Source organism: Prionailurus viverrinus, chromosome A1 (assembly GCF_022837055.1).
Source record: "Prionailurus viverrinus isolate Anna chromosome A1, UM_Priviv_1.0, whole genome shotgun sequence".
In the NCBI taxonomy this organism is placed as follows: Eukaryota; Metazoa; Chordata; class Mammalia; order Carnivora; family Felidae; genus Prionailurus; species Prionailurus viverrinus.
In genome coordinates, this window is record NC_062561.1 from 90,582,484 (window position 1) to 90,606,045 (window position 23,562).

At 44.3% G+C, this 23,562-nt stretch overlaps 1 protein-coding gene across 4 annotated transcripts in view; it reads left to right on the plus strand.

Moving 5' to 3' along the window:
* MAPK9 (mitogen-activated protein kinase 9) overlaps positions 1–17,538 on the plus strand; it is a 59,679-nt gene extending 42,141 nt beyond the window's left edge. For 2 of the 4 annotated variants that reach the window (XM_047861613.1, XM_047861620.1), the window contains 7 exons: positions 4,958–5,123; positions 6,459–6,530; positions 9,593–9,775; positions 10,407–10,531; positions 11,587–11,650; positions 12,663–12,734; positions 14,443–17,538. In XM_047861613.1, the coding sequence (XP_047717569.1) occupies positions 4,958–5,123; positions 6,459–6,530; positions 9,593–9,775; positions 10,407–10,531; positions 11,587–11,650; positions 12,663–12,734; positions 14,443–14,585 (825 nt within the window). In that variant the 3' untranslated portion in view covers positions 14,586–17,538. Of the gene's footprint in view, positions 1–4,957; positions 5,124–6,040; positions 6,113–6,458; positions 6,531–9,592; positions 9,776–10,406; positions 10,532–11,586; positions 11,651–12,662; positions 12,735–14,437 lie in introns of all 4 variants that reach the window. The other 2 variants (XM_047861630.1, XM_047861616.1) reach the window with 2 other exon arrangements.
* The last annotated feature ends 6,024 nt before the right edge of the window (positions 17,539–23,562 follow it).

Here is a 23,562-nt window from a genome sequence, read left to right on the forward strand (position 1 = left end):
CTGCCCCTCTGCTGCTCTTTGTCCCCATAGAGCGTGTGGGGTTTTACACTGACAGCATTGGCGTGCCAGGATAGGCTTGGATCTGCAGGATGCATTTTGGGAGAAGGCCTGTGAGGAAGAACTGGGGAGTGGGCTGGAGCAGGTGGAGAGGCCAGAAGGAGGCAGCACGGGTCTGACCCTTTGGAGGGGTTGAGGGCAGAGCTGCAGGACAGCTCTCAGAAAGCTTTGCCCGCCCTGGAGTCCATGAGCCACCTGCCAGGGAAGTCTGGTGTCTCACAAGAAGGAGCTTCACGCACAGTCACTGGTCAAGAGCCACACAGGTCAAGAGAAGCTCCCCGATGCTCCCCATGGGCCTCTCTTCCTGAGGGGAACTGGGAGGAGGTAGGCCACTGGGACAAACTATAGGTCCTGTCATTGCAGCTGCTCTCTGAGCCCCAACAGATGCTCGTTCTCTCCCTTCTCCATTCTCCCTACCTTCAGCCACCACCTTGGCAGGTCACTATGGCTTGCCTACATGTGACCCAAACCTTCAGATCTGAGGGGTCTGACTCTGGTGGCTCACGGTGGGCCACTGGATCCATGGATCCACCCGGCAGTCACCTCCCCAGCCCTGCAAGGGTATGATTGGAAAGGATACACTTGGCAGTTGGAGTGACCTCTGCATTGGTTCCTTGGCCTGTGAGGTAAGAAGTATCACAATGGGGAAGGCCAAGTGGAAACATGAGACTGTCCCCTCAACTCAAAAATATTATTGATCTCGGGGGGTTGGGAGGGATAGAGGAGATTAGCGCCACCATTGCAACTTAAGGAATGCAGGGATAGCGGTTCTGTCACATCTCAGTTTGACTCACTGGTCCAGCCCAGAAGAAACTAGGTGGTCCTAGAGAGTGTAGACCTCTGCGACATAACCAGCTTATAGTCCTGGTTGCAGCTGCTGTGCACGACGTGGTAGAGTTGCTGGAATGATTAATAAGGCCCCAGGGACGGCGTGAAGCCATTGATTGCACAAATGCATTCATCTACACGGATTGGAAAAGAGGATCATAACATAGCTGGAAGAGGTCTGGACCAGTCTCCATGTTTTACCCGGCCTCCCAACCCCCTTCTAAGTGGGTCTTCAAGTTGCAAGATCCATGCAGAGCTTTTGTCCAGTAGTCCTCCAGATAACTGCTTAGCCTCCCATGCCAAGGTTCGGTCACCCAGGCGAGTGGCTATAGGTACCTGTGGGGAAGAATTGGGAAAATCAAAGCAGTGGATGTTTGTCCCCATGTGCAGAGTCCTCCTTCCTAGGATACCTCTTCAGTCAGTGGGTTCTGATCTGAGAAGTGACCAGGCCTTGTGGTGCTTTGTGGGGTGATGCCCTCGGCCTCCTCCTCTTCTGCTGCTCTCGCCCTTCTTGGTTACACATGCTTTGTGCACTCTTGTTGGCTGTCCCAGGGATGCCGCACTCTGTTCACTATCCCCACACCCTGTGGGTCAAGCCCCAAGTTCAGGTGTCCTTCCTATTTTAATATGTGTTTCTTATTTTCCTTGTTTGGGGTGGTTTTCAAGATTTAAAGGGACAGAACTGTCTTGACTCTGCTGCCTTGAAGCTCTAAGTCCAGTTGGTTTTGGAAAGCTGCACCTGGTTTTGTGTGAAGGCTGATGAGGGAGCGGCACGGAAGTGGGGAGCCTCCCATTAGCAGGCATCCAGAGGTTGGCCACCTCCCCCAAAGCCTGCCAAGACCACTGTCTACACCGGACAGCCTGATTTGCATTTTATTATCACAGTTTTCCAGCAGATGGCAGTAAAGTATGTTCCAACCAAATCAGTAGAAGACAAGAATTTTCTGACAGGTGAAAGGGGCATGTTTTCTTTTCTTTCTTTTTTCCAAATTTAAATTCAGGTTAGTTAACATACAATGTAGTCTTGGCTTCAGGAGTAGGACCCAGTGATTTCATCTCTTACATATGACACCCAGTACTCATCCCAACAAGTGCCCTCCTTAATGTCCATCACCCATTTAACCCATCCCCTTACCCACCTCCCCTCCAGCAACCCTCAGTTTGTTCTCTGTATTTAAGAGTTTCTTATGGTCTGTCTCCCTCTTTATTTTTATCTTATTTTTCCTTCCTTTCCCCTATATTCATCTGTTGAGTTTCGTAAATTCCACGTATGAGTGAAATCATATGGTATCTGTCTTTCTCTGACTGACTGATTTCACTTAGCATAATACCCTCTAGTTCCAGCTACGTAGTTGCAAATGGCAAGATTTCATTCTTTTTCATCACCAAGTAGTATTCCATTGTGTATATACACTATATCTTCTTTATCCATTCATCAGTCAATGGACATTTGGACTCTTTCCATAATTTGGCTATTGTAGATAGCACTGCTATAAACATTGGAGTGCATGTGCCCCTGAAAATCAGAATTTTTGTATCCTATGGATAAATACCTAGTAGTGCAATTGCTGGGTTGTAGGGTAGTTCTATTTTTTAATTTTTGAGGAAACTCCACCCTGTTTTCCAGAGTGGCTGCACCAGTTTGCATTCCCACCAACAGTGCAAAAGTGTTCCCCTTTCTCCACATCCTCACCAACATCTATTGTACCCTGAGTTGTTAATTTTAGCCATTCTGACTGGTGTGAGGTGATATCTCATTGTGGTTTTGATTTGTATTTCCCTAACGAGTGATGTTGAGCATCTTTTCATGCACCTGTTGGCCATCTGGATGTCTCCTTTGGAGAAGTGTCTATTCACATCTTCTGCCCATTTATTCACTGGACTGTTTTTGGGTGCTGAGTGTGGGCATGTTTTCTAACTCACTCTGCAGTTCATTGAACTGGCCAGTGGTGCAGCTGTAGTAACCCTTCTCCCTGTGGCTCTGCTTTAGATCCAAGGCCAGAGTGTATTTCAGGGGCTGCTGGGTGGCAAAGTATAGACATTACAAATTTTTCAAAAATCAGCCTGCTAAAAAGAAAGCACCTATTGACATCCCCACCAACAGTGTAAGGAAGGTTCTGTGTTGGCTTCTCCTGCCAGCCCTGGATATTATCATGATTTTCCTCATTGCCACGGGAGAGACCAAAAATAGCTCCTTGTCATTTGGAAATTTAAAAAAATTATAATAATTTTTTTTCACAAAGTTGAGCATTATTTCGTTTGTTAGCAATTTGTATTCTCAGTTGCCTCTTCTTGCCACAGTCTGGTTTAAAAAAAAAAAGAAACTAGGAACAGGTTGGTTTATTTTGCCTTAGCTGTTATTACTGCCTCCTCACAGGGAAGAGTCACTGGTTTGCGTGAGGGGCTGATTCAGCGCCTGCAGAATTGTGGGTGTGGGGTGGTGGTGCTCCCCCGAGTCTTTCCCACATCAAGACACACGGAGAAGGTGGTCACATGGTGCTCTGGGGCCGATGAGGGGCCAGAGCATCTGCATGGGAATTGGTCGGAATTTTCATTGCAATTTTCACACATTAGATATTTAAACCAAATCCAGGAAGTTTGGAAGGACAACACTTAACAGTAATGGAACATAATTTCAGCTGATGTTATTTTTAAGTGGTTTCTTGCTTATCCTGCTAACACATTGTAGCCATCACACACACCTGTGTGTGCTCATCTGTGACACATCACTTGGAAAGCGTTAGTCGGGTAGGTACTGGGCCTGAAACCTCACACCTAAAACCCTCCCAGGTCCTCCTGTGTGATGTGACTTGGGAAAAGAATAGATGGGGATAGTTTGGAAGGCAGTGTCTAGGGTGAGTTTTCAGGCTGCTGTCTCAGGCAGAAGTTGGATTCCTGTGGCCTGAGGAAGGTTCTGGGATCGGGGGTGGAAGGTAGGGTCACCATGAAAAAAGGCCTGGGGTTGTGGGGAAGACACTGCAGAAATTGTGTTCATGTGTTCAGGGTATGGGGTATAGGCGAGTGTGACCTGTGTGTTCACACAGCAAGCATTTTCTGAGCCTCTGCTACGTCAACCTGGGTCCTGCATCTCCTGTCACAGAACTGGTGCTGGCAGGGGAAGATGAAGGTGCCTCAAGGGTGGGGTGGGCTTTCTTTTCGGAGAGAAGGAAGTGATTGTGGAATTATTTTTCTGAAAGAAGAAAGAGCCATCTGAAGGTTGCAGAGTCAGAGAATTCTAGCTCCGTGCTATGCAGCATGGCGGCCACTAGCCGCATAAGGTTGTTGAGCGCTCAGAATGTGGCTGTTATTGTAAATACACAGATGTCAAAGACAGTACCAAAAACAGAATGTAAAGTATGTCATTAGTAATTTGTATATGTTGCTTACATTTTAAAATGATAACACTATGGGGGCGCCTGGGTGGCTCCATTGGATGAGCATCTGACTCTTGATTTCGGCTCAGGTCATGATCTCACTTGTGCACTCCACATTGGGCTCCATGCTGAGTGTGGAGCCTGCTTGAGATTCTCTGTGCTTCTGTGCTTCTGTCCCTCAACCCCGCTCATGCTCTCTCTCTTTCTTTCTAAAATAAAACAAAACAAAACAAAAATAAGATGATAATATTGTGGATATATTGGGTTAAATAAGGTAGAGTATTAAAATTCATGCCACCCATTTGTGTTCATTCTTCCTGGTGTGGCTACTAGCAAATGTAAGTTCAGTACGTGGCTTACATTATATTTCTGTGGGCAGCGGGATGAACAGGAGGAGGGATGGATGGGCTCTGGGGAAGCACTGAGAAGGTTTTAAGCAAAAGGATGTCACGAAGATTCCCACGTGGGCCTGAGGGTGACCATCTGACTCCTTTAGGCTGATCTGTATTCGTTTCAACTTAAGAGAGAAACATTTTCCAAAATCCCAGTGTTCAGTTCTAACTCTGCCTGCCCCCCTCCCCCGCCCCGGTTTCCCCCAGGACTCAGGTACATCAGCAACCCCCAGCTTCACAAATCCCTACTCACACAGTGTTGTCCACTCCTGTTCATTGTGTTCATTTAAACCATTTCTGCCCTAGGATTTGAAACCTAGCAACATCGTAGTAAAATCAGACTGCACGCTTAAGATCCTTGACTTTGGCCTGGCCCGGACAGCATGCACCAACTTCATGATGACCCCGTACGTGGTGACACGGTATTACCGGGCACCCGAAGTCATCCTGGGCATGGGCTACAAAGAGAATGGTGAGTGTGGGTGACACATGGCTGCTGGTCACCACCAGCCTTGTCCCGTGAGCCAAAGGAAGCACGATGTGGGGGCTGCGTTATACACAAGTCATTGTGGCCCATCTCTACTGGCAGAAATCACCCACTGTTACAAATTCACTTCCAAAATGAGTATTTGTGAACATCTATCAAAGTATAACATATTTATTATAGAGAAGTATGCAAATCTATAACAGCAGTGGTACCCAAGACCTCCCCATCCCACCTCCAGGTCTCAACCCCCAAAGGAAGCCACTATCCTAATTTCCAGCACCAAAGCTTACTTTTACTTATTGGTGAACTTGGTATAAATGGAATAATACATGTTCTCTTTTGTGTAAAATGGGTTTTTTAACACCAAAACTTAACTTACTCTAGCAATATCAGAGCTCTTTGTAACTTAGACCTTGACAAATTTGTCAAAAAGAACTCAATCACATTTCCTTGCTAAGAGTCTGAAAGTTTGCACAAGTCATCAGGGAATGAGCTGTGCTTCAAGTTTTAGATGCTCTGTAAGCAGTGTTCTGACTCTGACAGATAAGGGACACAGCCCTGTGGCTCCCTGCTGGCCCTGCTGACTCCTCCCGCCCCACCCCCACTTGCAGTAAATAGCCCTCTTCCTGGCTGAGGCCTGGGGTTCAGCTGGGCCCCATGGAAGAGGGGGAAAGGCCGGAAGTCAGGGCACCTCTGGCGGGTCCTCACCTGGAGCCCACACGAGCAATCTGCCTCTGTGAGTTCCCACCGACACGGTAGTTTAGCGAGGACCGTTCGGCGGGTGTCATGTCCATATGTTACAAAAGTTCCCATTGACAAGCTGGGTCTGTCTCTGTTGGGAGGGGGTTTGAGAAAGATGCATGGGGGTCTCTGGCTGGTTTTAATCACCTGGTGTTTGGTAGTGGACATCTGGTCTGTCGGGTGCATCATGGCAGAAATGGTCCTCCATAAAGTCCTGTTCCCAGGAAGAGACTGTATCCTTCACAGGGAGAGACCCAGCACTGGCCACGGGGGTGGGGGTAGCGATGGGGGTGGGCACATGGCCACACAGCTTTGCGGGGACAGCCACCTCTCCTTTCTGGGGTTTTGTTTGCTTCTCAAGCTGGGAAGTCCGGGAATCTTTGGCGCTAAAGCCCAGATTGCCGCTTACTGAAAGCCAGAGGAGAGGCCAGCACTCATTCGCATTGTGTAAAAAGTTCACCCTTAGCCAGCAATTTATTTTTCCATATTTGTGTGTTTAGTACACTGTTAGAATTCCTTTTCCTCACCTTTGTTTTGTTCATGGCACTTCATAATTTTGTCATTTCATTTTGTTTTCAGTTGATATCTGGTCAGTGGGGTGCATCATGGGAGAGCTGGTGAAAGGTTGTGTGATATTCCAAGGCACTGATCGTATCCTTCCCGGGACCTTCCCGGCCATGCTTTCCATAAATGCCAAAGGCAGCAGGAGCTCAAAAGGAAAATGTTATAATTCTAGACTGTGTTCTAAGGGGGTCTATATTATGTTTGTTAAAGTAGTGTCACAAACCAAATGGTTCAACTTTACGTTTTCTTTTTTACTTGACTACCTGTAATGGTTTTATTAAACCAATTATATTAGTTTTTAATTTTATCAAAAATAGCTTAGAAATTTACTTACTCTTTGACAGATGTATTCTGATATTTAAGTGAAAATACCATTTATTAGACCATTCAGTTAATTTAACAAGGAAAGTTGCTATCTAAATTTAATAAGCCAATACCCTTGTGTCATTTAATTAGCATACCATTTTGTTAGTTACCAGTATGGATTAAAATATTTTCCCCCCAAAGTAAGAACTGAAGCACACTACATAAGACCAAAGTAAAAGAGAATAAAAGGAAAAGTTTGTGAGGAACAGGATATGTTAATTTTCTTGCCTATTACTCTGCTGACATTTTGTAGAAATTTTTAAAAGATCCATCTAGAAGGTTCTTTTGTGACACACCTGGAGAAGTCTTAATAAATATAAAATGCAAAAGATTAATTTATACTGTGGTTAGCAAATCACATTAATGACATCAACCATAAAAGAGAAGAGATAATGTAATACTTATAATAGCTTTCTTTCCTCATATTCCTCCATCGTTAATATTTTTTACTCTAACATGGTTCTTCACATATTCCCTTTTTCATTTGTGTTCCACTTACTATTTTCATTAGTCTTTGATTTTGTTTTTTCGTTATGAAAGCTTAAAGTGGTCTCTGTCCATTGGCAGATTGATGGTTAATTTTAAAGGAAACCAAGCTGTGTAGTCAGTGTTTTGTATGTATTTTATTAAAGTTGCTTTCATTTTTTATAATTTTATAAGGGTGATTTTCTTGTAATATAAATTCTTTACAACACAAACATGGAAAAGATTTTGTTCCTGTCATTTTATTTGCCTTCCTTGACATTTTTCACATCACAGATTTTATGTGGAGTTAAATACAGCATTTTATTTTGTTCTAATAAATTTTCCAGCAGTTTTCCATAGCCTTTCCTTTGATTTGCTTGTTCCAAACTATTAATAAGTCTAAAAACAGACTCAGTTTAAAAAGGAAAACTTGATAAATTCTAAAGATAAATAATTTAGAAGTATCTATTTAACATCTCGTTTGTCTCAATTCTTATTCATTTTATGCCTTTCCTTTTTTAAATTGAATGTTTTCTTCAGAAAGTACAAAAACGAAAACTGAATACTTTTTGGAGCATTATTAAATAATTTAAAATTCCTACTTTACATATTACCATCTTGCAGTGTCAATAATTAATAGTTTTATATATAAGGCCACCTAATGTCATTCTCAAAATACACACCGAGATTAACGTCATTCTCCAAAGACAAGTTTTGCCCACACCTTCAAACATTAGATTAAAAATTGTAAGCATGGAAAAAGATTCTGGAAAGCAGACTGCAGTTCTCTGAGATTTGCTTTCAGATGTACGATCTGGGATAGAACAGGAATGCCTGTCCCCACAGTAGCCCACAAGGAAAAGACAGCCTCAGCCAGACCACCTTGGGTGCACAGGGCCGGATGAGTCAGGGCCTCTCTGAGCCTTGGTTCCTCTTGGGTATAATGAGAAGCCCGTGGTAGCTAAGGGACGGTAATGCACGCACACACCTGGAAGATCAGCCAGGCTTCTTGGGATGGTCTTTTCCTTTCTCACCACCCTTTAGTCTACAAAAACGACCCTTTATCATGAACACACTAGACATTTATTGAGCGCCCACCCATTTCTAGGCTCCTGTCTGACTCACATTGGGAACAGTTGTTGCAGCTGCTGAGCCGAAGCCAGACTGTCAAGGGCATGAGCAGAAGCAGGGAGATGAGGGGCTGTTTCAGTTGTTCGGTGAGAAGGGCTTGAATGCCGCACAATTCTGCTTCAGCATCACGTAGGAACAAAAGAGTGAGGGAAGAGAATATACTAGTGACTCGAATGGCCAGGACTCCTCTCCCAAGCAGGACTGCAGATGGCCAACATTCTGGAAGAACGCAGTTGTCTTCTTTGTTCTTCTAAGAGCATTTCTGCCGCCTGGGTTCTTTCATAATGATGTAATTGCATTTTTCTGAGACAAACCTCTATTAGATTTTTCTAAAAACTTTTAAAAACTGCTTTTTAAACATTGCTGCCTACATGATTTTTTTCTGTCCTACGTTCTCTCGTATGATTGTTAACAGTTTCAGAATCCCTCTCCACCTCATTATTCCAAGCCCCCTGTGAAACAGGCAAAGCTGGTATTTTCTGAGTTTTACAAACAAGGGAGTTGAGACCCAAGGGAGACTGACTGTCCGGCACCTGATGCATGTCTAGTGCACAGTGGAGTCTGGAACCCGGGTCATGTACTTTGAAAGGAGATAAAATGTGCTCCAAGGTACTGCAGTGATGGGCATGGTCATTGCCAAGTAAAACACAATGACCTCCCAAAGCTGTCTAAGCCCAGTTACAGGAAGGCATGTGGTCCTGTGAGAGAGGACGAGGCTCAGAAAGCCCCAGCTCACGTGCCGCACCCCACCTTAGACCGAGGACTCAGATCTGTCCACTTTACGGAGCTTTCCAATCGAAGTAACTTTGATGTGAAAATTGATTTCAGTCTGCCTAAGTAATATCTAATTTCATCTTTAATCACTTCTGTCATAAGTATTCTTCAGTTACAAGATTAACTGTATTTTGATCTAGAAGGGGAAGGCATACATTCCTCAGTGTGTTGGTTTAATAAACCATGATCAGAGTTTATAAAGGAGCAGAGTTTTTAAAAGTAGTGTCAACTTTGGAGACCCCAACCACCATGTGAATATTATTTTAGAATACCTCGGCTGCCCCAGTGGGACAGCCTAGTTAACTACCTGTCAGTAGGCGAAAATAGGATCTAAGTGTTTCTTTGAATAATGCTACTCCGTGTAACGTGACTGTAAGCCCCTTCAGTTGTATTTTCCTCAAGAGACTCCTTAGATATTGATCAGTGGAATAAAGTCATTGAGCAGCTAGGAACGCCGTCTGCGGATTTTATGAAGAAACTTCAGCCGACCGTGAGGAATTATGTAGAAAACAGACCAAAGTACCCCGGAATCAAATTTGAAGAACTCTTCCCAGATTGGATATTCCCATCAGAATCTGAACGAGACAAAATAAAAAGTAAGATGCCCTTCCCCTTCCCCACCCCCCCATATCGGTTTTCTCAATCCAGTGGCCGCTTTCACCTTTTCAGGTTCACATTCTGACAGCTACGAACATTAGGAGATAACATAGTTGAAACTCTCAAAGTTATTTACTAGAATGAAGGCTTGGTGGAGAGAAAGCCTAAAAGACCTTAAAGTTCTGTCCTCGATAAAATGGCCTCACTGAGCCTTTGATCCAAATGAAAAGGTTCACATCAGTCTGAAAGACTCTGATGTTAATTACAGCAATTGGAATTCACACAGTTTTCAGGCATAAGGAATAAGGAATACTTGAATTATGATTCTAGCCCAATTGAAGAGTCAGAAACTGTATAACAGTTCAATTTAAAAAGTTTCTCCTCCCTTCCACCTGTGCCCACCTCTAAAAATGTGATTTAAGGCAAAGAACAGATTTCTCTCCACATCAGGGCAAAATTGTGCCTCAGTCAGAAAAACCCCATCTGTCCTTTGCCTACCCATGTGAGCTTTAATTGCTGAAACCTAGGTGAGCCTTATATTTGACTGAGTTATTGAACTTGTTGGGTTTTTTATACAATTTCCTGTGTCTGAGTATTAGTTTATTAATCTAATGTTTGTTTTCACCCCAGCAAATCAAGCCAGAGATCTGTTATCGAACATGTTAGTGATAGACCCTGACAAGCGCATCTCTGTAGACGAGGCTCTGCGTCACCCTTACATTACTGTTTGGTATGACCCTGCTGAAGCAGAAGCGGTAAGCACCTGTTTTCCAAGGCAAGTGTGTAAAGGCAGGGCTGAACATTCCCTTGGGTCTTCCGTCTGTTAGTCCAGAGTGGCCACATAAGGATAGTAAGTTCTAGATTTCAAAGGACCCCTGAATACAAAGGGGCCTACAGTCATCTGGGACCTGGTTCCCTTCGGGGACACTTGCTGTGGGGGCTGCAGCTCAGTGTAGCTCGGGAGGGAACATGCTTCTGCGGTGGAGATAACTATTCCTTTACGCAGATGCTCATGTGTGATTGTACTAACATTGCCATTTGCTAAGCTTCCATTGTTTGCCTGGCACTGTGCCATGTGCGCCTTGCTTGGAACACCTTCTTCAGGCCACCCCATCAGAGAGGGTAAGAAACTCGCTGAAAATCACAGGTTTATTTATTCTTCCCTCGAGGCACCTGCCAGGGGAGTCCCGCTTCCGAGTTGGTGCCCAGGTGCATTTTTCCTTAGTGGCACTGGTGTGGATGACCTCTGACTACAAGCAAAGTAACCACATAGTGGCAGGCTCGCTTTATGCCACCGTAGAGCACATTTTTATGACTTGGCCTATGGATTTAACCACCACATGAAGCACTGTTTTGTGTGCAAGGAATCCTAGTTATAAGCATGTGATTTTTAAGCAGGTTTTGGGAACAGCCCACTGTGAGTTGAGGATTGGGTTTGGGGGCTCTACCATGAAGCACTGCAAACCTGAGCTCTATTCCGTACCTTCCGGATTTCCTAGCCCTTCCCTTGTCTGGGGCGGGTCTCCAGAAAACAGCCTTTGATTACCACTTTTTTAGTTCCATTTGGGCAGATGTCATTAGAGTGGAGGTCATGTGATTGTTAAGAGGGCCATATTTTTTTGATTAATTTTTTCCCTAATTATTTTGATTCCAAAACTGATGTAATATCACACTTAGGAGGAAATCTCTAAGAAGCCATATATTGCATGAAAGCCACATGACAGATTAGAATCTTCACAGTGATGTTATGGTCTTATTCATGCCTCATTCCTGTTTTAACCGTTGACTTTAACTGTGATTTAATTTTCAGCCACCGCCTCAGATTTATGATGCCCAGTTGGAAGAAAGAGAGCATGCAATCGAGGAGTGGAAAGGTAAGGGCTGATTTTGCCCCTTACTCATGGCACTTCTTCAAGTCCTGTAAAGGGGCAGCTTTTCACTTGTTGCGGTAGCCTTCCTAGGGAAGGGGCAGAGTCTCTCTTGGCCCATCTCTTGCCCTTCCCTGGTAGAGAAGGAACTTGAAGATAACAGAATTAGAGAGGAGCACATTGGAACTGCATACCATTTGCTTCCAAAGATTGTAAGATTGACCAAACAACCCACCGCAAATTCAGCCAGTAATCAGGAGGTTGAACTAATAATTTTTCATTGAAAAGCAGAATCAGGGGTCATTGAGAAAGAACCCTGGTCAGTGCAGGTCAGAAGTGGCAACGGGTCTTGCCCAAGCAGATTATGTCTGCTTTCTCCAGGGTATCGGGGATGCCGTGACCTTCATGAACACTCAACAGGGTGACACACATGGCCACACTCTGGCCAGGAGCAGCCTTGTGAGCCTCAGGAAGCTGCTCATCCTGGTTCACAAATACCAAAATTGTAGAAACCCCTAATGCATCTTTAGTAGGTTGTTAGCTTTTCTCACCAGGGAGGATGGAAGAAACTGAAGTTGAAGCCAAGAAATGACTGAGGAATTTGGATTAATTTCTGGCCACTCTGGAGGGGCTTCTGGCCGACATATGGATACTGGTTCCATTTGGAGAATCCCAAGTAACAATGGAGAGAAACATGTGCAAACAGTACAAAAGCATCCAATCCTTTAAAATGTTCTGTGAGAGCCACTTTATTAGTCCCCTGCCCCTCGTAAAACCCACATGTGAATTTACAACTGCCTGCATTTTTGGCTGTCTTAACAGTTGGGCTGAAAGATGTAATGGATCAACAAAGTGTGGATGTTGTGATCTAGGCAAAAGATATTATTGAATTAACTGTATATCACAATTAAAAATAAGACACCACAGTGCCCTTGGAGGGGTTTCAATTGATTTGGAAGCACTGTTCAGAGATGCAGAGAAACTGATGGAGCCTTTTAACTTGCATTTCTGTTTGAAGAGCTGATTTACAAAGAAGTACTGGACTGGGAAGAAAGAAGCAAGAATGGTGTTGTGAAAGATCAGCCTTCAGGTTAGTGATTGCTTTAATAGTTGATGTTCTCCTTTTCCCTGTACAACTTTTCCAAATGGCAGTGATGCATTAAATGCCAGCTCGACCGGCCCTGGATCTGGAAGCTCCTTGTGTGAGGTAGTCTTCCTGTTTGGGTTTGTCTTGGCTGTGACAACTAACATATTACTGACAGGCCAGGCACTAAGCTAACTGCATTATAGACAATCTCGTCTCATGCTTGCAACTGCTGCCATCAGCTCCATTTACAGACGAGGGAGTTGAATTTAAAACGCTTCCAATGTTTTAATTTAATGAGCGCCTGGGTGGCTCAGTCAGTTAAGCATCCAACTTCTGCTCAGGTCATGATCTCACGGTTGACGAGTTCGAGCCCCGCGTCAGGCTCTGTGCTGATGGCTCAGAACCTGGAGCCTGCTTCAGATTATGTGTCTCCCTCTCTCTCTGCCACTCCCCTGCTCGCTCTCTCTCTCTCTCTCTCTCTGTCTCTTAAAAATTACTAAACATTAAAAAAAAATTTTTTAAACATTTCTTATGTGCATGACCCTCTTCATATTGGCTCCACCCAGTTTAAAAAGAAAATCAGTGCAAATCTAAGAAAAATGGAATTTGGTTTTCTTTGAGAAAAACTGTTCATATAATTCTCCCATATTTCTATTTGATCTACCTAGTGGTAGATTCATTGTATGACTGCTAGAGACATATGTGGTGTTAATTTAGGTCCGTAGGATCCCACCTGCTTCCTAAATGAAATCCTTCAAGTTATACTTACTTCCTCACCTCACACCCCCCTCCCCAAAAGCACATGTGCACACACACAGAGAAGTGCAGATTGTACTACTTACTTTTCTTGAATTTTGTATTCAGCATGATCTATGTGTCAAGCATCTAGAGATTATATAACTTCCACACTTTAGGTGCTTGTGGTTAACTAAGCACAAATTTCAGACTGCAAGCACTGACCTCTGAGAGCTTGGATGTTTTATTTTTGCTCAAACCAGACTAAAATATGGACGGTAGGAAATAGGATAGTTTCACATACCTTAAAAATTCAAAATGTCAGTTTTGGGGATGTATAAAATAAAATGAACAAGAGGCTGCTAAATTTTTTCCTTTTTTTTGTTGTTGTTGTTGTTTTGTTTGTATACAGTCTTTGTTTCTGCTAGCAGGTATTTTTATTAGAAAAGAATTCTTCAAAGATTACTGCTTTTCTCCTTGGACAAAGTGTTGATGGACACCTGAACCCTATTTGGGCTTCAGCCTTTTTGTGACACTGATCGTTGTAGGACAGGTTCAGTAGTTTTTTACTTTTTTGTTAATGTTTATTTTTGAGAGACAGAGACAGAGCGTGAGCAGGGAGGGGCAGAGAGAGAGGGAGACACAGAATCCAAAGCAGAGGCTCCAGGCTCTGAGCTGTCAGCACAGAGCCCAACATGGGGCTTAAACTCACGAACCGTGAGATCATGACCTGAGCCAAAGTCGGACGCCTAACCAAATGAGCCACCCAGGCACCCCTAAAGCAGCAGGTATTTTTTAAGATGATTATACACATGCACATATGTGACGTTTTGCCACTGGGAAGAAAAGAAGAATGTTGCAGGTGGGCCAGGGAACCGCACGAGCACGGAGCTGAGGGATGGCCTAAAGTCTCACTGCCCAAACCTGCAGCAATGTCGTGCCTCAGATTTTATTATATTTGGTTTTCTTAGCACAGATGCACCAGTAAGTAGCAACGCCACTCCTTCCGAGTCGTCCTCCATCAACGACATCTCATCCATGTCAACCGAGCAGACGTTGGCCTCAGACACAGACAGCAGCCTCGATGCCTCGACGGGACCCCTGGAAGGTTGTCGATGATAAGTTATGAGCAGCAGAGCTTGTCATCAGTGAAGGAATTCTCGCTTCCATGGGCCTGAAATGCTTGGGGGGGTTGATGGAACCAAATAGAAAAAACTCCATGTTCTGCATGTAAGAAACACAATGCCTTGCCCCTACTCAGTTCTAATAGGATTGCCTGCCTAGATTATAAAATGAAGCAGATCATGTCTGAAGGAAACAAGTGCAAGCCACACTCTTAGAGATTATGTTCAAGGTCATTTCAGGTGAGCAATTAGAATAGGTGATTTTTTTTTTTTTTTTAAGTTGTACGGTAATAGTGGTGACAATTTCTCATCCTCAGTAACTGTTGGGACTTCTATGCATGTGACCACATGTGCTTGCTCTTGCCATCTAGCACTTTGGAAATCAGTATCTAAATGCCAAATAATCTTCCAGGTAGTGCTGCTTCTAGAATGATCTCTTAATCCTCTGAAGTGATTTGGTGTCTGTCCAGAAAAAATAGATTTATGTGTATTAATTGGCCACCATCATATTATCATATCTTACCTTCTTTTATGGTATGATTTATTCTATCTTTTGTATTTCAGAAGGAATATAATTAAATCTATTTAATAAATAAAAAATACAACTTTTCTTAAATTTGTCATGTTTTGGGCTGAGAATTATCACTGCTAAAACCAAGACACTTGTAAGGACACTTTATTTCCTCTAAATTGTCTTAGTCTGGGATGACTGTGCATTCAGCTTTATTGCATGATAAAATTTTAAGTTTTGTGCTGCTTAGGCCATATATACCTTTAAAATCCTATCTACCCTTGCTCTGTTTTCCTGGTCTTCTGGACGTATTAATTTAAGATGCTAAAACTTCACCTTCTTTATCAGGCACCTAACACTCCACATCAATGACATGATGGCCGACAGATTCTTGAATCCATCAGCGGCAAGGGTAGAATTTTGCGAAATGGTCACTGAAGGCGACCGCAGTCACTTTCCAAGTGCTTGCTTTGCCCGAGACTGCTCAGGGTCCTCTCTTACCTTCCCTCATTCAAGGTGAGACGCACCATCTCCCAAGGCAGCGTTTCTGGTTTCTAATCTAACGTTCGTTCATACTCGATTTTCTTTCTTTGCTGAAAGAAACCACATTAATTGCCCCCCCCCCCCCTCCCTTGGGTCTGTTTTAAGAAGCAAGGTGATTTGGAAGGCCTGTGTGGTGGTGGTGTTTTCCACTTATGGAGCATTTCCTTTTCCTGAGGGAAACCCATGAATTTTCTGGGAAAAACTCCTCACGGGGATATGGAGGAAGCACCCTCAAGAGTAGTGATTAACTATTGAGTCTTTTCTGATTTAAAACTGCTCACCTGAAATTGATGCTTTCAGACTTTCTGATATGGAAATCATTCAGAGTTCACTAACATACTGAGTATTGAAGCATCACTGCAGAAATGGAGTTACAATGGTCACATTTTGGCCACCTGTGCTCATGATGCTTGTCCCTTGAGCTTATTGTGTTACAGATTCATATCTTGTGTTTCACTGTTGCAGAAGCTATCGACTGGGTTAACATTCTATAGAATGTGTTCTGAAGAGGAACTTTGATAAGAAAGTCTATCATAAATATTACCTAAAATATACAATTCTGTCTGTACCAGTTGCGTATCTTATTGGTTGGTCTTATCACTGGAAACTGGAACCCTTGATGAAAAAAAATCATACTGAAGTAAGAAATAGTTTTATATTGTGAGGTTTAGACACATTCAAGTACAAGATGGAAATACTAACTTGGACTGAAGCAGAAACACCTATTAGATGGCTTAGGGTGGTTCTGGTTTCGGAGGCCTGATGGTATAGTGAAGAAAGTTATCATCATACACATACAAACATTTACAACAGCCTTCTCACTAATACGCATTCTTCAAAAAGACTTTACTAAATCTATCTTTAAAAAGAAAAGCAAAGAAAGAGGAGAATCTTTCAAATGCTTTATCTGCCCTAGGCTTACGTGAACCCAGCACGGGGATGCCGTGGGCACATTCAGCTCCTCGCTGGGTGCCATTTGTAAGCGGAGCTGGGTGCCCCCGCAGACTGGCTTCCTGCTTACTCATTCCTCCGTGCGTTCATGGGGGGAGCCTGTATTGGTGCAGATGGGTTTCCTGCTGAGCCCACCTTCTACCAGGTAGCAGCGAGGGCACCGAGGACAGGCCACAGGGCTGCAGACAGCAGAGCTCCGCAGAAATACCTCACCCCACTTCAGGGTCCTCCCTCCTGAGCCGAGATGCACCAGGGTCCTGGTGCAATGCAGATGGTTTCAAACCGCTCTCTGTGGGTGAATGCTGACGTTAGATAAAGAACTAAAACGTGCTCAACTTTTTCATCTTTTCTATTTTATTTTTGTAATTTATATTGTACACAACCCTGGAAGTAACTATTTTGGACACATATTTTTATAAACCAGGTAATTTATTATTAGCCTGGAATTTGGACTAGGTTTGTTTTATTTGTTGGCTTATTTTTTGGTCAAAAAGGAAATGACTGCCTCCCCCTACGTCGGGTCTTGACCTCAAGAGCAGGTAGAGTCTATCAGAGTAGGAGAACATTGTGGAAACACAGACTGCTCAATATTGATCAGTTGTGGTGGTGGAAATGGAAGTGGGGCTCTATTTTTCTCTTCGGGACACAGAACTCAGAGCCTCAGTGCTGAAAGGAAAAAACTCTTAGCGGGGCCCCTTGCTGACATCCCTGGATGGGATCCCGGTTTAATCCAGATTCGATACCGTGTGAGTCATGGTAATGATGTACGAGTTTGTCTGGTTGATTTCTAATGTACTCCACTGGTGTTTCATACTGGTAGTAAATACAGGTGTGACCTTTCAGACTGCATATCTCAAAAGTAACATTGCCTAATGTTTTATAATAAAATATATTCTGTGTGTTTTGATTGGTGAAAATAATATAGATACATTTTAAAAGACAAGTGTATAGCATGTCCAATTTTTGTGTGTTTTTAAGTGACAATTGACTATATTTCTACGTCACCATCTCCGATTACAGATTTAACGTGAACACAGTCAATGTTGGAGTGTCATCATTTCCAGCAATATTAACAGATATTTTTAATTGAAAGTCAAAACATGTCTTGGACTTCTCTCCCTGAAAATATTCTGCAAATTTCTGAATCTCGGTTTTCAAAACTAGGCAAGTACAAAATCCAGTATTCCCAGTATTGGTGTAATTGTTTTTCTCACAAGGCGTGGCTCATCAGTCTTTCCTCATATTACTTAAAATCCTAAATCATTAATGGTGCCTGTGTGCTTGTGGGTTTGTGCACGGGATGAGCCACCTTGACTTTGCTTCTGTTTCGGAGACACTTTAAGATGTTCAGGACTTAAAAACCACAGGACTAGGGGCGCCTGGGTGGCTCAGTCGGTTAAGCGTCTGACTTCGGCTCAGGTCATGATCCCGCGGTCCGTGAGTTCGAGCCCCGCGTCAGGCTCTGTGCTGACAGCTCAGAGCCTGGAGCCTGTTTCAGATTCTGTGTCTCCCTCTCTCTCTGACCCTCCCCTGTTCATGCTCTGTCTCAAAAAAAATAAACGTTAAAAAAAAATAACAAAAAAACCTACAGGACTAGAAGTGTCCTTCACAGCTCACTTTCTTTTCTCTGCTTTTTAAGAGGGCTAGCTAGAATCAGGAGTGCCTGGGTGGCTCCATCAGTTAAGTGTCCAACTCTTGGTTTCTGCTCAGGTCATGATCTCAGTATTTGTAAATTCAAGCCCCACATCTGGCTCTGCACAGACAGCTCGGAGCCTGGTTGGGATTCTTTCTGTCTCTCTGTCTGTCCCTCCCCTGCTTGCTCTCTCTTTCTCTCTTTCTCTCAAAAAAATAAACCGAAAAAGATTTTTAAAATAAAAAACAATACAGATAATAAAAGGGCTAGAATCATTCCAGAGAGATGAGTTCATCAGTCTTATTTTTAAAGTTCTGTAAAGAAGGAACACATGTCCCTCATATAGGTCTGGGTTCCATTTCTGTAGCATACCCCCTTCAGTACAGATGGTACTAAAATACTTTTCAGTTATTGAATGGAATGGTGACTGTATTGGGGTGGGGCTTTTTGGTAGGGGGGAGGGTAATCGTTCAAAACAACCTAACGTCCTAAAGATGCTATGGTGCCTTATATGAATTTAAGCATAAGGTTACCTTTGGCAATAAGGCAATTACTCAATATTTTGTTTTTAAACAGGACAACTGGTAACAAACAGAGTGGCCAGTCATGTATTGCTGAGACCATGTGACCAGGATTTAGAAGGGACGTGCCCATCATGGCCATTGGGAACTATTCATTAACTGAGTCCTCAAGGCCTTTGGCCACACGGTCCTTCACAGTTGGAAAGACCAAGGTTTTGGGGGCCTAGGGTTCTTGTGAGCAAGAGTGTTTGCCACTACCCTTTCTCTGCTGGCGCTTTTTTTTTAAAGTTTATTTATTTATTTTGAGAGAAAGAGACAAAAAAAGAGAGAGAGTACATGAGCAGGGAAGGGGCAGAAAGAGAGGGAGAGAGAGAATCCCAAGCAGGCTCGGTACTGTCAGTGCAGAGCCTGATGTGGGGCTTCAGCCCACAAATCATCAGATCGTGACCTAAGCCGAAATCAAGATTCAGACGCTTAACCAGCTGAGCCACTCAGGGGCCCCCTCTGCTGGCACTTTAAAGTGGGAAGGGAAGTTCTCTAACACAGCCCCAGCCCCGCACAACCCCGAGGCTGCAGCCCTGGCGGAGTCAAGAGAGAGTGCAAAGCCTCTACACGCTGCCTTATGTTCCTGCAGGTGCAGAGCTCAGGCTTCTTTTATTCATAAGCCCCTTTGGTGGTCTGAAGCAGACAGGGCCCCTCTCCCAAGAAAAATGCCATGAGCACAAAATTCTGCCACACTTTCCGAGGGGTACTGCCCCTGGTAGGTAACTGTGTTAAAAGCTCCCATCCCTGGAGCAGCTTCTAGATGCTTTGTGTCCATCGAGGGAAGCAGAGACTGTAGAAGGCTGTTTTGCTCTTACTGGCCCTGACACTTGCACGTGGGGTGACATGGGACATAACCAGGGACATCTTCACTCTGAGCCCCAGCACTACTCAGTAGGGCTTATTTGATGTCAAAAAGAGAATATAAGGGTCCAGGTCCAGTGAAATGGGTCATTTCAATTCCTTCCATGTGGAATTTAGGTGCAAGATTGAAAGGAGCTACAAGCTTATACAGACTTTGTGGAGATGCGGATAAAATGAAATCCAACTCTTCATTTTAAAGAAGTTCGTGCTGAGCTTTGAGATAAACTGAACTCGCACTTCAATCCCTACTTTATTTTTTTAATGTTTATTTTTGAGAGACAGTGTGTGAGCGGGGGAGGGGCAGAGAGAGAGGGAGACAGAGAATCCAAAGCAGGCTTCTTGCTGACAGCAGCGAGCCCGATGCAGGACTCAAACTCACAAACCGTGAGATCCTGACCTGAGCTAAAGTCAGACACTCAGCCGTCTGAGCCACCCAGACACCCCTGAAATCCCTACTTTAAATTGTTGATTCTCCAGTAATATTTTCTCCCGTTCTTCTAAAGCATCCCTGTGACCTTCTTACAATCTTTATAAGCATGCTTTAAACTTCATTTCATTCATTCACTTGGCTTTCATAAAACATGACGATGGATGGAGAGGCCCTCCAGTCAACACCTCGTTCACGGCCGGAATCCACCAGAGATGGCCGCCAAGCCTGTGCTCACATGGCTTTAGTGAAGGGAAGGGCCCCCTTCCCATGGAGTTTTTTGTAGTTTTGACCATTAGAAAGTTCTTCTTTAATCAGAACCGCACCCTGACTCCCAAGCTTCCACCTCTGGACCCCAGGCCTTCCCTTTGGGTGAAACAGAGGGGGTGTGATCCATCCCATGAGACAGGATTGACTACGTTAGTCGAAAGAGTAAGCTCCACGTCTTCCTTTCTCCAGCTTGAACCCAAAGGTCATCCACGTCTCTCTCACATGAAAAAGCCCCCAGAGCCTCACCACCTTGGCTCACCCTGCAAATATGGGCCCCGAGGGGAACGTGTAATATTCCAGATACAGCCCGAGGGGCATGCTCTGCATCCAGGGCCTCCCCAGCTAATTAGCACATCAACTGGCCTTAGCTTTAACAGCCAGTCACACCCAACACCTGTAGTCCATCAGAACCGCCGGGTTTTGTGACATTGCACTTAATCCAGGGTCTGTCATTCTTCATAAGGGTTCTCTCTGCTAGCTTGTGACCTCTGTCAGTTTTATGAGCACGAGCGGGTCTTCTGAAAATTCATCCAAGTGGTGATTAACAGTCTTGAGCAGCAGGACAGAGCCCAAGGGCAGACCCCAGCAGTCACAAAGAGGGACCCACATGGCCAGTGTTTTGTCACCTTGTGGGGGAGGAGGGCCTCAACAGCAACGTTGTGCAGCCCATGTGGAGTGTTATCTTGCCACGAGGTCAGGAAGAAGGGTGTTGGACCCACACCAAAATCACGAAGGCACTTTGGCAGCACACTCTGATCTACTTCCTAGTCACGTTTCAAGAAGAGAAATCAGTTTGTCACCACGTGCTGGTGCTCCGAATTCATCCTTTTGTTTTCTCTTGGGTGGTGAGTGCCAGCTTCCCCTTCTATATCTACATTCTTGATGTCCTGTGGCCACTTAGAAAACACAGCCAGTTGTCCCCATGTCCCCAGTTAAGTGAATTGGGGACGGGAGCAGGGTGGTAGCACGTGGTGGCCTTATTTTGTTTCCGGGTGAATGAAGGCGGGATGTGTTCGGAAGTCTGTAACCGTGATTCCGCAGGGGCCTGCTGATGACAGCATTCTCGTGGGGCAGAGCCAGGCTCAAGCCGTGTGTATGTGTGACCTCAGAGGTTTAGCGCCTTGAGTAACCTCTTCTGAGGCTTCGCCTGTTTGCTTTCCTTTTCAACTAAAAATATTCATGCTACTTCGTTTTCATCTGATTTTAATCCAGCCTAGAGCTCCATACAGACCCTCAGAGGTACATTTGGATAGCTCTCTGTTTCAAAGTAGATCTCTTCAGTACTTTCAAGCAGTCAGTTGACAGACCAAAGAAGCTATAAGATGGGGTGCCTGGAAGTGTCTGACTTCTGCTCAGGTCATGATCTCACGGATCGTGGGTTCAAGCCCCGCATCAGGCTCTCTGCCATCCACATAGAGCCCGCTTCATTCAGATCCTCTGTCTTGATCGTCTGCCTCCTTCCCTCTCGGCCTCTCCCCTGTTCATGCTCTCTCTCTCTCTCAAAAATACATAAACATAAATTTAAAAAAAAGAAGCTATAAGAAATAAATATTTGAGCAGCAACACTCACCTGTACATGTTTATTCTCACATCTTCTTAGTGGTGGTGGCTAGGGGAAGTGCTAGGGACCAGCACGGCCTGCCCCCCTGCCCTCACCCGCTCCTGCACCCAGCCCTCTGCAGAACCCTCACTCCTACCGGAGTCTCTGTGCTGTGTCATATCTCTCAGTCCCTCTCCTCCGTATCCCACCTTCAGTTCAGCCAAGTTAGAGTGAGCTCAGCACCTAATATCACCCTCGATTGTTCCTCTTTGCACCAGAAGTCTATATTCCCTTTCTTCACCTCCTCTCCTCCCATCTGCTCCCTATTTCAAAAAATGCAAAGGGGCTCCTGGGTGGCTCAGTCAGTTAAGCATCCGACTTCGGCTCAGGTCACGATCTCATGGTTCATGAGTTCGAGCCCCGCGTCGGGCTCTGTGCTGACAGCTCAAAGCCTGGAGCCTGCTTCTGATTCTGTGTCTCCCCCTCTCTCTGCCCCTCCCCCGTTCATGCTCTGCTTCTCTCTGTCTCAAAAATAAATAAACATTAAAACAATTTTTTAATTCAAAATATGTATATTCCATGTATACATATGTTAGAAAATACAGTCAAGAATGAGAAACTTAGGGGCACCTGTGTGGCTCAGTCAGTTAAGTGTCCGCCTCTTGGTTTCAGCTCAAGTCATGATATCACGATTCATGCGTTTGAGCCCTGAGTCAGGCTCTGCACTGACAGCGTGGAGCCTGCTTGGGATCCTCTCTCTCTGCCCCTCCCCCAAGCATGTACTTTCTCTCTCTCTCTCTCAAAATAAATAAATAAACTTAACAAGAAGAAAGAATGAGAAACTACCGTATTCCCCCCTTCAGAGATCACCACTGTTAATAACCTTATTTGTGTATTTTTCACATGATTTTCTATGGACATGTAAACATCTAGATGGTTTTCTTTTTTGTTTGGGGGACTTTTTTTTTTTTTTGGTTTTGGTTTTTTTGCCCAAATGAAGTCATGCCGTATGTGCTTTTTATAACCTGCATTCCTCATTTACCGATCTCTGACCATCCACATCCATAAGTTCTCATCTGGCCTAATACCTAGGCCTTGGGGTTTCCCCAGTATCCCCAAAGTCTTTTCCTGGTATATCCAGCCAGGATCCAGTAGAAGTAATATTTACAACGTTCTAATGCATGTGGTGAAGAGAAGCAGAACATTTTCCATAGAAATAGAAGGGATTGAAATTGTCTCAAGAATGATAACACTATGGGGACACCTGGGTGGCTCAGTCGGTTAAGCGTCTGACTTTGGCTCAGGTCATGATCTCTCAGTTCATGAGTTAGAGCCCACGTCGGACTCTGTACTGACAGCTCAGAACCTGGATTCTGTATCTCCCTCTCTCTCTGCCCCTCCCCCACTTGCTCTCTCTCTCTCTCTCTCTCTCTCTCTCTCTCTCTTTCTCAAGAATAAAAATTAAAAAAAAATTTTAAGGGCCAGTGTGTGCCCAGACAGGGTCTGAGGCTGGACAAGTATGCTCTGGATGGCCTCCAGAAAACTCCAATGGACCAGTGATCATCAGAGAAAGGGAAATGGCAACCAAAGCCCGCCCCAACACCCCTAAATCCCTCCAGGACCAATCAGTCTTACAGGTCGATTTTTACTAAACTTCCACAAAAACAGAA